General features: G+C 37.0%; 1 protein-coding gene and 1 long non-coding RNA gene across 2 annotated transcripts; both read left to right on the forward strand.

The window, feature by feature from the left end:
* The first annotated feature begins 737 nt into the window (after nt 1-737).
* On the forward strand, nt 738-7,281 carry LOC149836815 (beta-amylase 3, chloroplastic-like). The gene is made up of 4 exons (XM_090007131.1): nt 738-1,340; nt 5,642-5,852; nt 5,976-6,086; nt 6,270-7,281. Exons 1-4 carry the CDS (start codon nt 772-774, stop codon nt 7,065-7,067), a joined length of 1,689 nt encoding a protein of 562 aa, XP_089863257.1. The 5' UTR covers nt 738-771; the 3' UTR covers nt 7,068-7,281.
* Nucleotides 7,282-12,154: 4,873 nt separating this feature from the next.
* On the forward strand, nt 12,155-13,601 carry LOC149836816 (uncharacterized). Its single transcript, XR_016432063.1, has 3 exons — nt 12,155-12,235; nt 12,308-12,363; nt 13,326-13,601. It is a non-coding gene; the product is annotated as an uncharacterized LOC149836816 (long non-coding RNA).
* The last annotated feature ends 949 nt before the right edge of the window (nt 13,602-14,550 follow it).

Consider the following 14,550-nt stretch of genomic DNA (forward strand, 5'->3'; position numbering starts at 1 on the left):
ATTGTAACTGGTATTCTTGATTCATTTTTTTACTAGGGTTCATATTCCTAATTGAAATCATTAAAGAGTCAACAGGATCTCAAATCCATATAAGGAGGGGTGGGATCCTGTTGAGTTCTTACTCTTATATGGACAGCTTGACCCATTTTATAGGTGAAAATTCATCCAATCATAATACATATACATAATATTAGTATTGGTTTTTTCTAAATAAACTTAATTTACATAGATAAGCTCCAAGCGCAAAATCTAATCTTTAAATCATGTTTAACATGTTTTATTTACAATTTTCATGGTTTAGAGTTAACTGAATTATAAAGTTTTACAGGGTTTTTAAAACACTCTTATTTTCATTAACAAAAATAGAATCTTATGATGCAGTAAACATGATAAAACCTTCTGACATAATAAATAAGTCATGGCAAACCTACATGTATAGTTAGATGTACTATTTAATGACTAGATACATACAAACAAAGTGTCTACCTTTTATATAATATCATGGTATAAAATCAGTTAATCTAAAATTAATCATGTATTTAACATTACATATTACATAGATTCAATCTTATTAAAATAACTAAAATACCGAGCGTATCCCTCCAGCAGCAACAATTTCTCACTCACTCGTCAACGACAACGGCAACGGCAACGCCGTCACCACCAAGATCCCAAGAACCGAACCTCCTTTAAAATTTCCCCAAACTGCCCTTCTCCCTCACTTCCGCCCCCTTCCCTTCCCCTTCAGAGAGAGAGAGAGAGAGAGAGATCATGGCAATCTCTTCGTCGAGAATCTCCTCTTCGTTCCCTTGCAGACGCCCTTCTCTTCCTTCCTCCCCTCCTTCGTGTTCCTCTTCCTCCCTCCACTGCCCGCTCCGACTGGCGACGCGCCGGCAGAGCCTCGCCGTCCGTACGAGGCGCGACTGCTGGCCCCACTTTCGCCACGCCCCCGTCGTCGTCAGCTCCAAGCTCTTCTCCAAACCCTCCGACGCCTCCGAGGGATCCGTCTCCGGCGGGAACGAGGTGAACGGCTTCCCCTCCGCGCCGGAGCCCCGGCGCGGCGTGCCCGTCTTCGTGACGCTGCCGCTCGACGCGGTGAGCGCCGACGGGAGGATGACGAGGCCCAAGACGATGGACTTCAGCTTGCTGGCGCTGAAGATGGCGGGCGTCCAGGGCATCGCCGTCGAGGTCTGGTGGGGGATCGTCGAGAGAACAGGCCCCGGGGTTTACGATTGGGGCGGTTATCGGGATATCGTCGCCGCCGCCGTCAAGAACGGGCTCAAGGTCCGCGCGATCATGTCGTTTCATCAGTGCTGTCGTGGCTCCAAGGATTCTTGCTGGTGAGACCATGCTTGATGGGTTGGGTTCTTTCTTGGCCGTGGACTTGACTGATTTCTCCCTTTTTTTTGTTTCTTTCCTGTTGGTTGCATTCTTTTGGCCGGATTGGCTTGTGAATTTTGAAATTGAGGATTGTTGGGTGTGTTTGGATTGATCTTGTTGTTTGAATAATTTATTCTTGGTGATCCCTTTTTCGAGGGTGGGTTTGAATTCGAAGAACTAGTGTCTCTGATCGTATCGGTTTGCCATGGATTTGTTTCGTTCATAAAAAAAAACTTCTCATGGGGGATGAAGTTTCTGTGCATCTTTTTTGTATTTCGTTACGTTTTCTTGGTTCTTGTGGTACAGGCTACATAGTGGCGTTTCATCTTCATTCTCGTCTTTTATTTCTTTTTTCATGGGTATAAATTATCAGCATCTTCTTGTGCTCCATTTTTGGTATAATTTTCGGCAGCATGTTTTGTTCTGAGTTCTGTTTGGTGGTCGATAGAATTTGAAGGAATTTGTTTATTTGATGGTTGTCTGATCATTAATTTATGGTTAAGGGTTTGTCCGCGAATTGAGATGGATTCTGTTAACAATGACGTCTAGATGCCTAGTTGTTGCTTTATGCTGCAAACCTACGTTTTTTTTTCTAACGGTGAAAATTAAACAAAGAAGAAAAAGAACAATGAATCTTGATTTTGTTTTTCGTTGCATCGTTTAAGCTGCTAGCTATTGGCATTCTTGTCAAAGATGATTTGTTAGTGATTTCCTGTATGGTGGTCCTTATGATCTGGAAGATATGATATTCTCAATGGGCACCGGGTCTTATCAATGTGGTTATAAGCATTTGGTGCTTAGTTTCTGCTGGCGTTTGACCACATTTTATTGCTTTTCTTTTTGGTTCTTGATTATGAACATAGGTTTCTTGATTCTTCTAATAGCCTGGGGTGAATTATATGTTCAGATAGTTTGTTTGTTCCAGTTAGTCTTCTTGTTTAAGGCTTGTTTAGTAGTAAACACGTTTGGATTGCACATTACGATATGCAAACAGGTTTTCCAAGAGCCACAATGCACTTTTTTTTATTGAGAATATCATGGTGTTGCATCAAAACAACTCAATCTTATGTGTTCTTCTGGTGCAAATGACTGGAAGGTTGTTCCTTAGGTTTGTAGATTTGATACCAAAATACAAGATACTGGAATGGAACCATGAATTAACTTAGAAAATAAATCGATCAACAGCTTTCTTCCAGTGAAAATTGGTGAATCAGCTGCATGAAAATAACACTTAAAGAAATGTCAATCAATCCCCAAAATTCTAATTTTCTCTTTCTCCTCCTCCATATACAGATGAAGAGTTTCTAATCCTAATAACCTTCTAAGTCTATGACTCTAATCTAATTTTGATTCCATCTCATTTCTAAATTAGTTGTGTCATTATTTGAATCTCTATTCTCTTTACGTTGGGTTTAGATCTTCAACTTGGATTGCAGATCTTCAAACTTTTTTAGCATCTTGCTTCAGATCTGCACAAGTTTCCTACTAAATGAACCATGCATGATCCATATGTGGGATCAGATCAAACAAACAGAACATGCAACCATGACTTCTCACTATATATAGGGCTGGTAAACAAACCAAATGAGCCGAGCTTGGGCTGTTTGGGCTTGGCTCGTTAAGGGTATACCCCTGCTGGAGCTCGGCGCGTGAGCTCATCATGAGCCGAGCTGAGACCGAGCTCATTACGAGCCGAACATGAGCTGGCTTGTTTTTTTAAAAAATTATTTTTTAAATATTTTTTAAAGCTTAATAATATATAACATATATGTATAGTACATATAATATATATAATACATATATAAAACATATATAATATGCATATTATGTATACGAGCCGAGTTGAGCCGAGCTTGCCTTGTTTGTGCTCGGCTCATTTACTTAAAAGAGCTGGCTCGTCGAGCCGAACGGCGAGCTGGTTGTCTCGTTTCTCATCCCTAACTATATAGTACATGTACTAATGACATGTCCAAACACTAATCTAATTGTTTTGAGTGCCATACTATCTATTAGACCACACCTTTTTCTTTTCATGTCTTTTTGAATTCTTTGTGGATCAAACCCTATATGTATGATCTACATAGCTTGCTTAGTAAGGCATGTTTTGGATTCCGTGATTGCAAAGTTTAAACATGTTATGAAAAGTTGAAAAATGTACAAAAACACACCTAACTTTTGACCTATTTACAAAAGCATGCCTAACCTTTGAGAATTTATGAATACCCGCTTAATTACGAAATAAATTCTCAAACGCACACCTCCTCTAACTCAACTGAATTTACCATAGTTAAACCATTGTTTGACAAGACAAAATTACTTTATTGCCCTTTTTAACCATCTTCCTCTAAACTTAGGGCTAATCCAATCTCTCTCACTCTCTCAGAACCTCTTCACATCCCCTTTTCACTGTAGCTTGGATTGTACCCCAATTGATGCCCATAACTTGAGGATCGAAGGGATCACAGTTGAGTGGATCGAAGACACAAATTTAGAATGAAGGAGGTGAGTGCAGTTTTAGGGTTACAAAATTGAATGAGCCCATGGACATTGACCAGTTGAGTGATGGAGGGAGGAGGTTGACAATAAAAAGATGGGATGGTGATAATGTTGTTTGATGTATGATAAAGGATGGATGATGATCATCATCATCATCATCATCAAATTTCTCTCTCAAAAACGTGGAGTCTGCTGAGATGCATAACACTTTGCAAATAGGAAAATAGGTTAAAAGTCAGGGTTATTGAGATAGCACACATCATGATTGAGACCATCCCACCGGAGGCTATTGAAAAACCGATTTTGTAGAATATTTGTTGTTTTAGTGATAGTGGTAGCCATGAAAATACGGAGGTTCAAACTTCAAACACCATGGTTCAGGGAGAGACAAGAAGGGCAATAGGGTAACTTTACCATGCCAAATCACGGTTTAGCTATGATAAATTCAACTGAGTTAGAGGAGGCGTGTGTTTGAAATTCATTTCTTAATTAGGTGGGTATTTTGTAAATTCTTAAAGGTTAATCATGCTTTTGTGAATAGGTCAAAAACTGGGTGTGTTTTTGTAATTTTTTCTTAAAAGTTTCAAGAAGCAGCAGCTCACAGTGCATCAAAATTTTATGATTGAAAATTTTGGGGCTGCAGTCGAAAGTGTGTGTGTATAGAGTGGGGGGTAGTTGCCTACTCCGGTCTGTGCCTACTGCCAGCCTACTGGGCTTCTGAAGTTGTCTTTTTTCTTCTTTTTTTCATGTTTTACTCAAATCTAACCATATAGATGTGTTCTACATGTTTGATTTTATTGGAACAGGCTCTTGGATCGTCTAATTCCAACACATGAGTAGGTTTTTATAAGGTTTAAAAATCAACGGTCTGCAATTTTCATAAATATTCAAGCTGAAAATTCATGTTTTTTCATCGAAAAAACATGATCAAAGTGTTGTTTTCTTGCAAATTGGCCATGCCGAACACATCTGCAGGGTCTAAATTGCGAAAAACACCCAAAACCGCCCTTTGCTCACATTAGGCTCCTAAATTTGGCAGCACCTACTCCTCTCTCTCTCTCTCTCTCTCTCTCTCTATATATATATATATATATATATATATATATATATATATAATGGAAATTTGGTTCCTGCTAACCATCCATAAAGTGTGGACAGTGCTGGATTTTGATGTTTCAGGCCATGTTTCATCTGACCTTACAGATGTGTTCAGCATGTTCCATTTGCTAAGGACCAATTGTTGGATCATGTTTTTTCAGTGAAAAATATGATTTTATGAGTCTTTAAATTTATAAAAATCCTGAGCTGTCGATTTTGAAGCATCATAAATACCTGCTCACATGTCATAATCAGATTATCCAAAAGCCTATTTCTACTAAACAGAGCATATAGATTTGAAAATTAAGACTGTCCGCACCCTCCTACCTTTAGAAGGAACCAATCACTCTCTCTCTCTCTCTCTCTCTCTCTCTCTATATATATATATATATATATATATATATATATATATATATGTGTGTGTGTGTGTGTGTGTGTGTGTGTGTGTGTGTGTGTGTGTGTGTGTGTGTGTGTGTGTATTTTATGTTGTCCTTTTATTTTTAGGTTGCATCTTAGTCATAGGATACCAGGTCCTTTAATTCTCTCTGATTTTCAACTTGCAGATTGGATATTTGCTTGTTTATATAGACCTAGAATATACTGTTTCTTGTTTATTCTGTAACAAGTCAGTCTTGTTAATTCTTATTTATGGTTTTGCATTCTAAAGGATACCACTTCCTAGATGGGTGTTGGAAGAAATGGAGAAAAAGCCAAATCTATCATATACTGACAGACTAGGGAGGAGGAACAAAGAATGTCTGTCTTTGGGCTGTGACATGCTTCCTGTCTTAAAGGGTCGATTCCCAATCCAAGCTTATTCAGATTTTATGAGGGACTTCAGGAACACCTTCAAGGAGTTCCTGGGAGTTGTCATTACGGTGAGCCCATAGTTTTCCTTTTCCCTTAATTTAAATAATAAAAATTATCGTAGCTGATTTATAGATGATTATAATTTGCTAATGAAATTGTGGCTCTGCTGATGAATTTGCATTCTTTATCAGGGAATTCAGATTGGTATGGGACCTGGAGGTGAGCTCAGATATCCTTCATTTTCTTCTGAAAGGGTGATGAGGAGTCCCAAAGATATTGGCGAGTTTCAGTGCTATGACGAGGTACACAAATGGACCCTATGCATATTATTTATTGTACCAAATTTGATAGAGTTTTTGTTCAATTCCAATGTCTATATTCCACGGAATCTTTTGATAAATGAATTGATGTATTTTCAGAGATTAATTCTCTCTCTCTCTCTTCCCATCTACACTCTTAATGCTCTTTTGTTTTCTTGACATCAGTTCATGCTTGCATCATTGAAGGCCTCTGCAAGAATGATTGGAATGGTTGACTGGGGAGATGGTGGTCCCTATGATGGCAGAGACTTTGGACCGAATGATCCAAATCAAACTAATTTCTTTAGGAATAATGGCAACTGGAATTCACCTCATGGGCAATTTTTTCTTGAATGGTATTCTAGTATGCTTCTTCTTCATGGTGAAAGGTTATGTATGGCAGCTGAGACTATATTCAGTGAGACTGGTGTCAGGCTTTATGGTAAAGTTGCTGGCATACATTGGCATTATAGTACAGACTCTCATGCCGCAGAGCTTACTGCTGGTTACTATAATACCTTGACAAGGGATGGCTATCTTCCCATTGCACGTATGTTTGCCAAGCATGGGGTAACTTTGTGCTGCACATGTTTTGACCTTCGTGATGCAGAAGAGAAGAAGGCTAACAGAAACAGCAGTCCAGAAGGCTTTATTAAGCAACTCATCCATGCTGCTTTCTTGTCAAATATTCCTGTATCAGGCGAAAACTCCTTACCATATCTGGATGATGCCTCCTCCAGGCAGATTGTGAAGGCCTCCAAAATGTGCACAGATGGTCACCCTGAAGGATCTTTCTCTTTCAATTTTGTGAGAATGGATAAAAACATGTTTGGTGGTGAAAACTGGCCGCAGTTTATGCGGTTGGTGAAGGAGTTATCCAATGACACAAATATAAGAGATCAATTGGATTCTGAATGGACTGAATCTCATCTCTCTTACAAGTCATCAGCCGAAAGATTTGGAAGAGCTTTGCCCTACTATTAACATGCTAATGCTTGTCCGAGCCATGTAGCATTTACATATTCTGTATATCTTCTTACACATCTCTTGATCATTGCAATCAGTGGTCTGACACACATTTGCCTGCCTATTGATAACTGGTGATTTTGTTGTGAAATGATTGCCATGCTTTTCCTTCTGTAAACAAGGATGTTCATATCGATTTTTTCAATAAGATTCTTCATTTAGAGTTGGCTTATGACAATGAGATTGCTGATTATCAATGCTGGAAACTGTGTAAAATGGATACTTCTATACCTCTGTGGATGCTGGTAATTCTGGTTGCTTGTGCTGAGTGCTTCTGGCTGCTGGCACACAGATATATTACATAATATATAGGATTCATGTATTTTTTTATAGTAATTTATGCATTATATTTTTATTTTATATATTATGGAACTCTTTCATTTGTAGTATACATATTATTCATATTTTGACAGGCGCACGAGCAGCATACACAATTCAACCACACCCGTTTCGGAAAACACTCTTGTACCAGCTGTACCCATGTTGCAACACTTACCAGCACTCGTACCTGTGTAAGATGGGCTGGAACAAGTGGCTGTATACCCCTGATATGGATTGCTTTGTTTGGTATAGACAGCACTGAATAATTTTATCATATTTCTTCTGTGGTGATAACACAGTACAGACATTGAGAAGTTGCTAGAGAAAATAACTTGACTACGGTTGCTTGACCAAGTGCCACAGGTCTGAGATTTTGTCAAGTGATAATTTTTCACTAATGTGGTCATTTTCATGTTATGCTTTGAAATCTGAGATGTAATTGGGGAGAAAATAGAATGATCTAACAAATGTTTTAGAATTTATTTTTCAGTCCTTATGTACTAGGTGCATCTACTTGTTCTATGTGAGTGTTATTCTGTATATCTTCAATACATCACCTCACTATTGTCAAACCCACTTTGTACACGGTGACTGATCTTTGTTTCACAATTAACTATAGTGGCATCAGAAACTGCAAATTGATTAAGGCTCTTGATATTAAACTTTCAGGGACACCTTCCTCTTCTACCAGGCCTACTTATTCGTTTACCTGCTTGCTTTCTCCTGTTGCCAATTCAACCACATCATATTTTACTCAAATGAACTAATTTTGTACAATAGCATTGGGGATGGAAGGGCAGGTGGTTAAAGCTAAATTGGAGCTTATGTTTTGCTTTCTGGTCTTGACGTGCATCTTGGAATTTATGATATTCATACTTCCAAGGGGGTTTGCATAAACCTACAACTACATGGCTCTCAAGCTTGCTATAATGTGTTTATCTTCATGCATATCCACTTCTAAATTTCTCTGTTTGCACAAATAATGATATGAGTAAAAATTGTCTTTCGTCCTTCATTTCCGAAACTTTGTAGAAATCGTACATTTTCATATTTTTTACATTAGTTTGATGAGTGAAAACAGGTTTTCAATCATCACAATTCGTGAGTGGGTTCTTAAAAAACATCGAGAAAACAACAATACTTAATGTACAAAATTTGCATGCCACCAATAGTCATATTTTTATTGAAAGAACATGATCTAAATTGCACTCTTTAGCAAGCGGCCCACGTTGAACACATCTATGATGCAGTGACAAACGTTTTTATCGGCAAAATCTTGTTTTTCAAAAAACTTGTGAGAAATTAAAAAAAAATCATAAATCTCACATTTTTTTGGCAAAATCTTGGCAATAAACAAATAATTTTTTATAAGAAAATATTAATAAAAATTATTTTAAAATAAAAACACATTTTTTTCATGATAAATAGCCGTTTAAAAGGTAAATATCATGTTTAAATCACGGTATTTATGTTTTTTCATAAATCTCACGATATTTTGAAAATCTAGCGAGAAATTGACGTTTTAAACTTTCAGGCAATAGATTTTCATAAATCTAGCGATATTTGTCACAGAGTTATGATGTTAGATTCGGCGGATACAACTTTCATCCATGATTTCTAGCTATATAGGATAATTTATACATTAAATGTTTAAATTGTGAGCTGTGCACTCACTCTGGCTAGTCCAATCAAACGATCAGACGGTTTAAAAGCTCTATAAACAAGATCTATAAGGTGTATTTAATAAAAACAAGTTTCAAAATTATGTGATTGTGATGTGTAAGAAGGATTTTTAAGTACTATAAAAAATTATATCTTTTTGCTAGGGATGTCAAAGGGTAGGATGTAACCTGATATCCTAATTTGATTAATCGGATTCAGTAGCCAAATTCAGATCCGTTTAAAAATCGGATTTGGTATTAATTTTTCATTGAAATTCAGGTCCAAATTTGATTAAAACCCGAATCCGACTAAGTCCTGAATTCGATTAAGTGTAAATATCGAGTTTTGGACTAGTCTGATCCTTTTCAGGGTCCTATTATCACTGTTTTAGTAGTGGATTGATAAGAATTGGATTTGATCCTTTTTCTTTAATATGATTTTTTATTTTTTCATGAATCAAGGGCCGATACTGGTTTCGCCTATGGTCTATCGTAGCTAATGGTGCTGATTGCTACTTTATATGCCTTTACTAACTTTTATGACATTAATTGCTTGCTGGTAAAATTTTAAGTTATTTTGAGTTTTAAAATATTTTAATTATTTAATCATGACACTTATGCTTCACCTCCTCAGTAATTAGGCCTCACTTCATGAATGTCATAAACTCACAATGCTTGGCCTCGCTTCAACGCCTTCAATCACATTATTTTCCTATCAAAAACTAGTTCTTAAAAGTCATTTTATCGTTACAAGCTCCGTATATAACTTGTTATGCCGAGCTTTAATGAAATGTTTTCTTTCCCTGAAAACAAAAAAAGGCATTCCTTTACCTCTCTTTTGCTCATAATCTTTCCCATTTTCCTTGTTTGTGTTATAATTGCGTCTCTCTCACTCAATATATATATATATATATATATATATATATATATATATGTGTGTGTGTGTGTGTGTTATTGATCAAGCTAGAGGATTAAGGCCCTCTTCCTTTCCGGTAGACAAGCCCTACTGGGGGTTATACAACCACCCATATCGGTGGGGTTCGAACTTGCAACATCCCTTAGCATGGTGACTTGCACAAACTGCTCCTACCAAACAAACGGAGACCAGTTGGTACCCCTTCATAATTTTGCTCATCACTTCCTGTCATTTTCCTCGTTCATTCCTGACACGACCCTTTGTATCTTATAATTTTGCGTGTTCTGCATATTAGTGGCTATTGTTATATAAATGTAGACATTATTAAATCTTAGCATTTGGATTCTAAGGAACAATTTGATCTTCAGGAAGCAGAAACCATGCCGGCGCATTGTGGCAGCCCAGATTCGTTGGGAACTCAAAGAAAGGATTAAAATCAAATGGCCAACCTTGGATAGCTCATGGGTAGAGTTTCTAATTCACACTATATAGCTATATGTAACACAGACTTTTCTAACAGGGCACCATACCTGCGTTGCTATACTTGGACACGACTTCCTTTGTCAGGTGAAGTCAACCACACATAGGCCGAGCTGGGGGGGGCGGGGGGAGGGCTGTAGCCCAGTCCTGCCTCCCGGCCCAGTTAATTTTTTTTTTTTAAAAGCCCAGCCCTGATTCCATATGAAATAGATTTTTATCCATTTTTGTAGCCCAGTCCTAGCCCAGCCCTGACTTGCAGCAAATAGTTTGATTTGTCCATATGAAATAGATTTTTATCAATAATTGTAGCCATTTTTTATTTTATCTCAAAAAAAAAAAAATCGAGGGCGCTGCCCCCCAACCCCAGACTATCACACCAATTGTTTTTTTGGGTACACCCCTGTTTGCCTCCCCCCTCACATGAATCCTAGCTACACCCCTGCAACCACACTAAGGTCTATTTGTCTACACTAAGGTCTATTTGTCTAAAAGTAGATTAAGTTAACCCTAAGTTCAGTTTTTATCTATATTATATAAATAAATACATAAATGCATACACATACACTAGTATTAACTTAAACCTGTTAATATATATATATATATATATATATATATATATATATATATATATATATATATACTGCCCTTTCGCACCAAGTTTTTTTAAAGTGCCGCATCATCACATTTGCACTCATATCCACACCCGCACCTAGGTGACATAGTTGTATAGAGATTCACTATTAACATCTTCAGATGTGTTTACATTTGGCAGGCGGCGATTCCTCATCCCCTCTTGCCCTGCGATAATTATTTCCATCTTCAATAAAATTACCTTTTCTTCTGTAAAAAACTTTAAATGTTTGACTTGGTATATACTTTTAGTGGTTGAGATGGATGCCACTATTATATCTTGGGAAGTGAGTAGCGAAACCAGATAAACTCCTGTGCATATTCCAAAGATGACAAACTAATACATATTGGTTAATAATCACCCAATGACAACTCATTCTTGTGTCAAGCCAAGCTCGAGCACAATATGAGCTTCAGCTAAACGAGCCGAGCTTGAGCTGTCTTGTCTTTTTGTACAGTACATTGTTTCAAAGCTGAAAGTAATAGGAATTGAACTGTGGACCTATTGAATTGTTGAATTGAGCTATAGCTCAAAGCAATCTTGCAAGCCAAATACTTCAGCACTTTATTTTACACTACATTATGTGATGTAAAATACATATAAAATATACTTATTACTGCCTAATGAGACAAGCTGAGCCGAATGGTAAAACTGTTTTCATATTCAGCTTGCCAAACTTATTTTATGAGTTTGTAAGCCAAACATGAGCCAAGTCATAACTGCTCATTTTGTTTCTCAGCAATCAGCATACAAACTTTAGCCAATTTAAATTTTGTCGCTAGCCATCACATGAATGCCATGTATCATGTATGCATGCATGGATGTCTTTATATCTTAATTGAGGTTGTAACCCATCAACATATTTTTTCCTTTTGTGAGGGACCCAAGTTGACTTTGGCTCATGCTTGTTGGGTTTCATGATTTTCAATCTTTTGGAGTGAGTGGAGAATGGCAACCCAACAGGCCCATCGAATCCATGAGTCTAATACCATTTAAGTCTCCCTTTCCCACTTAGCACAAGGAACAAAAACTTCATACAATCAAAGAGCGGCCATGTCTCATGCCCCAAACTTTTATCTGCTCCTCTTCCTTTCCCTCTTGCTTTTTTCCTATTCAGGTATGGACTTCAAACCATTCATTATATTCATCTTCCAAAAAGCTGATTTTTTTGTATCCTAATCTCTTGCAGGTGCAACTGAAGGCATGTTAGATGAAGCTCATCACTTCGTAGACAAAACGCATGAGGTCTCTCTCAATATCTCTCTTTTTCTCTCTCTATATATAGTACCTGAAATATATAAACCAGCAAAATATGTAAACCGGTATGCACCAAGATTTTTAGAGGTTTTTTTATTTTTTTCTAAAATTTTACCCTATGGATGCGATCTAGATGGTTAGCTTTATAAAAATAGACTCTTAGATCATCCGATTACCATGTATAAAAATGATCTTTTAAGGCTTGAAAATTAACGGCTAAGAATTTTTGTAAATATTCAAGCATACAAAACCATATTTTTTACTCTGATTAGGATGATCCAATAGTCGATTCCAAGCAAATGGATCATGCCGAATGTATCTGTAGGGTTAGATTTGCAAAAAAAACCTATGAAAATCTCAGTTCATACTAGTTTACATATTTTGCTGGTTTACATATATTTCAATATATATATATATATATATATATATATATATATATATATATATATATATATATATATATATATATATATATATCATGTGTGTATGTAGATATAGAAACTACAAGAGGTACAAATTGCATATGAACTGGGCATTGCCAGCACTTTTTTTTCAAAAATATGCTATTGCAGATGCTTTAGGCATGATCATTGCTAGGAATCAACACTTGGATCATACTGTTTCAACAAAAAACTTTGAGGTTTGAATTTTAAGAAAATTATGAGAAATTGATTTTCAAGACTTAAAGCAACTTACTCACATGTCATAATCGGATGATCCAAAAGTCAATTCTCACAAAATCAAGCTTGTATAACACATTAATAAGATCAGATTTTGGAAAAAATGAAAATTTCCATTTCGTACTACAGTTTGCAAGATTTTGGTTTGTATAAATCATTCACTCTATATATGGGTTATTGTCATGCACTTAACAATCTATTATAGTTTTTCTTTTTCTCTTTTTCTGTGGATCTGCAACGGAACTTGTGAGTATTTTTGTTCACATGCAGATCCAAACACGGGAACTTGTGGAGCCATTCATATTGGACTACCAGCCCGAAGGACCGAACCCGAAGCATGATCCCAGGACGCCAGGCGTTGGCAAGAACCCTTAAGACAATGGCTTATGCTCGATTAAAGAAGTTTCTTTAGCTTGTCCCAGGTTTTGAAGGAAGAATAAGCCTATGCATGTTGTTGTTGTTTTACTATGGTGTTATCACTTAAACAACAGTAATGTTGGTATTGTCCACAAATCAATTCCTAAGTTTGATATGATGCTTAGCTCCCTTTAATTAACAACTATCTTGTTTGTCTCTATAGAGTATAGCTGCACACAGACCATATAAGTGTTGCTTCATATCTGCTTTATTCGGTATGCAATTCTTTGGGATGCGTTGTTCCACTTCCATGAGAGAGAGAGAGAGAGAGAGAGAGAGGTGGGGCATCTCATGTTTTTGCAAAATGACACACCATGACCTTTCTCTTTGTTTTTTGTTTTTCTTTTCAGCCCCATATATATATATATATATATATATATATATATATATATATATATATATATATATATATATATATATATATATATAGTGATGTGTAGGAGCGCATGCAATCACTAGGAGCGCAAGTCGAATGTAGTGCTGCTGAGCCTCCAACGCGGGAGTGATGGAAGCTCAGCTGAATCCCCACAAAAAACGCTGAAACAGCATCTTCTTTGTGCAAAAAAGACCTTTAGCGGCGGTTAACCGCGGCTAATGTCCCTTTCAAAAATGCCACGCGATCCCCTGGGGCGTTAGCGGCAGTCCAGAACGCTAAAGCCCAAAAAAGTACAAAGCAGCGTTTTTTGGGCCATTTCAGCATGATGGCCGTCCATCACGTGCGGTGATGGACAGCCAACATCTTCCCGCTGTAGCTGCACACACACACACACATATATATATATATAGAGAGAGAGAGAGAGAAAGAGAGAGAGAATGACCATTCTATGTTTTAGGCATCCTAAACACGTCTGGAGAACATATTAATAGACATTTTCTTCTTAATCCAAACTATAGATGTGTTTATGATTGCTTATTTATCAAACTTCATGCTTTGGATTGAATCTGTTCAACGAGGATATTTTATTTTTATCTTATCAAGTTTTAGCGCAATATGAACCATCGATTTTTGCCACTCTAAAAACACATCTAAGCATGCATAGCATCTATTTTTATGCATGTTTTTTGATAAGCAGGCTGT

This window comes from Nuphar pumila, chromosome 5 (genome assembly GCF_984573655.1).
Source record: "Nuphar pumila chromosome 5, dmNupPumi1.hap1.1, whole genome shotgun sequence".
Lineage (NCBI taxonomy): Eukaryota > Viridiplantae > Streptophyta > Magnoliopsida > Nymphaeales > Nymphaeaceae > Nuphar > Nuphar pumila.

Excerpts from the sequence above, each read along its gene's own strand:
- LOC149836815 (XM_090007131.1), top strand. The coding sequence starts at position 772 with ATGGCAATCTCTTCGTCGAGAATCTCCTCTTCGTTCCCTTGCAGACGC. Across the intron at positions 1,341-5,641 it reads GGCTCCAAGGATTCTTGCTG|GATACCACTTCCTAGATGGG; the intron begins GTGAGACCATGC and ends TGCATTCTAAAG. Across the intron at positions 6,087-6,269 it reads AGTTTCAGTGCTATGACGAG|TTCATGCTTGCATCATTGAA; the intron begins GTACACAAATGG and ends TCTTGACATCAG.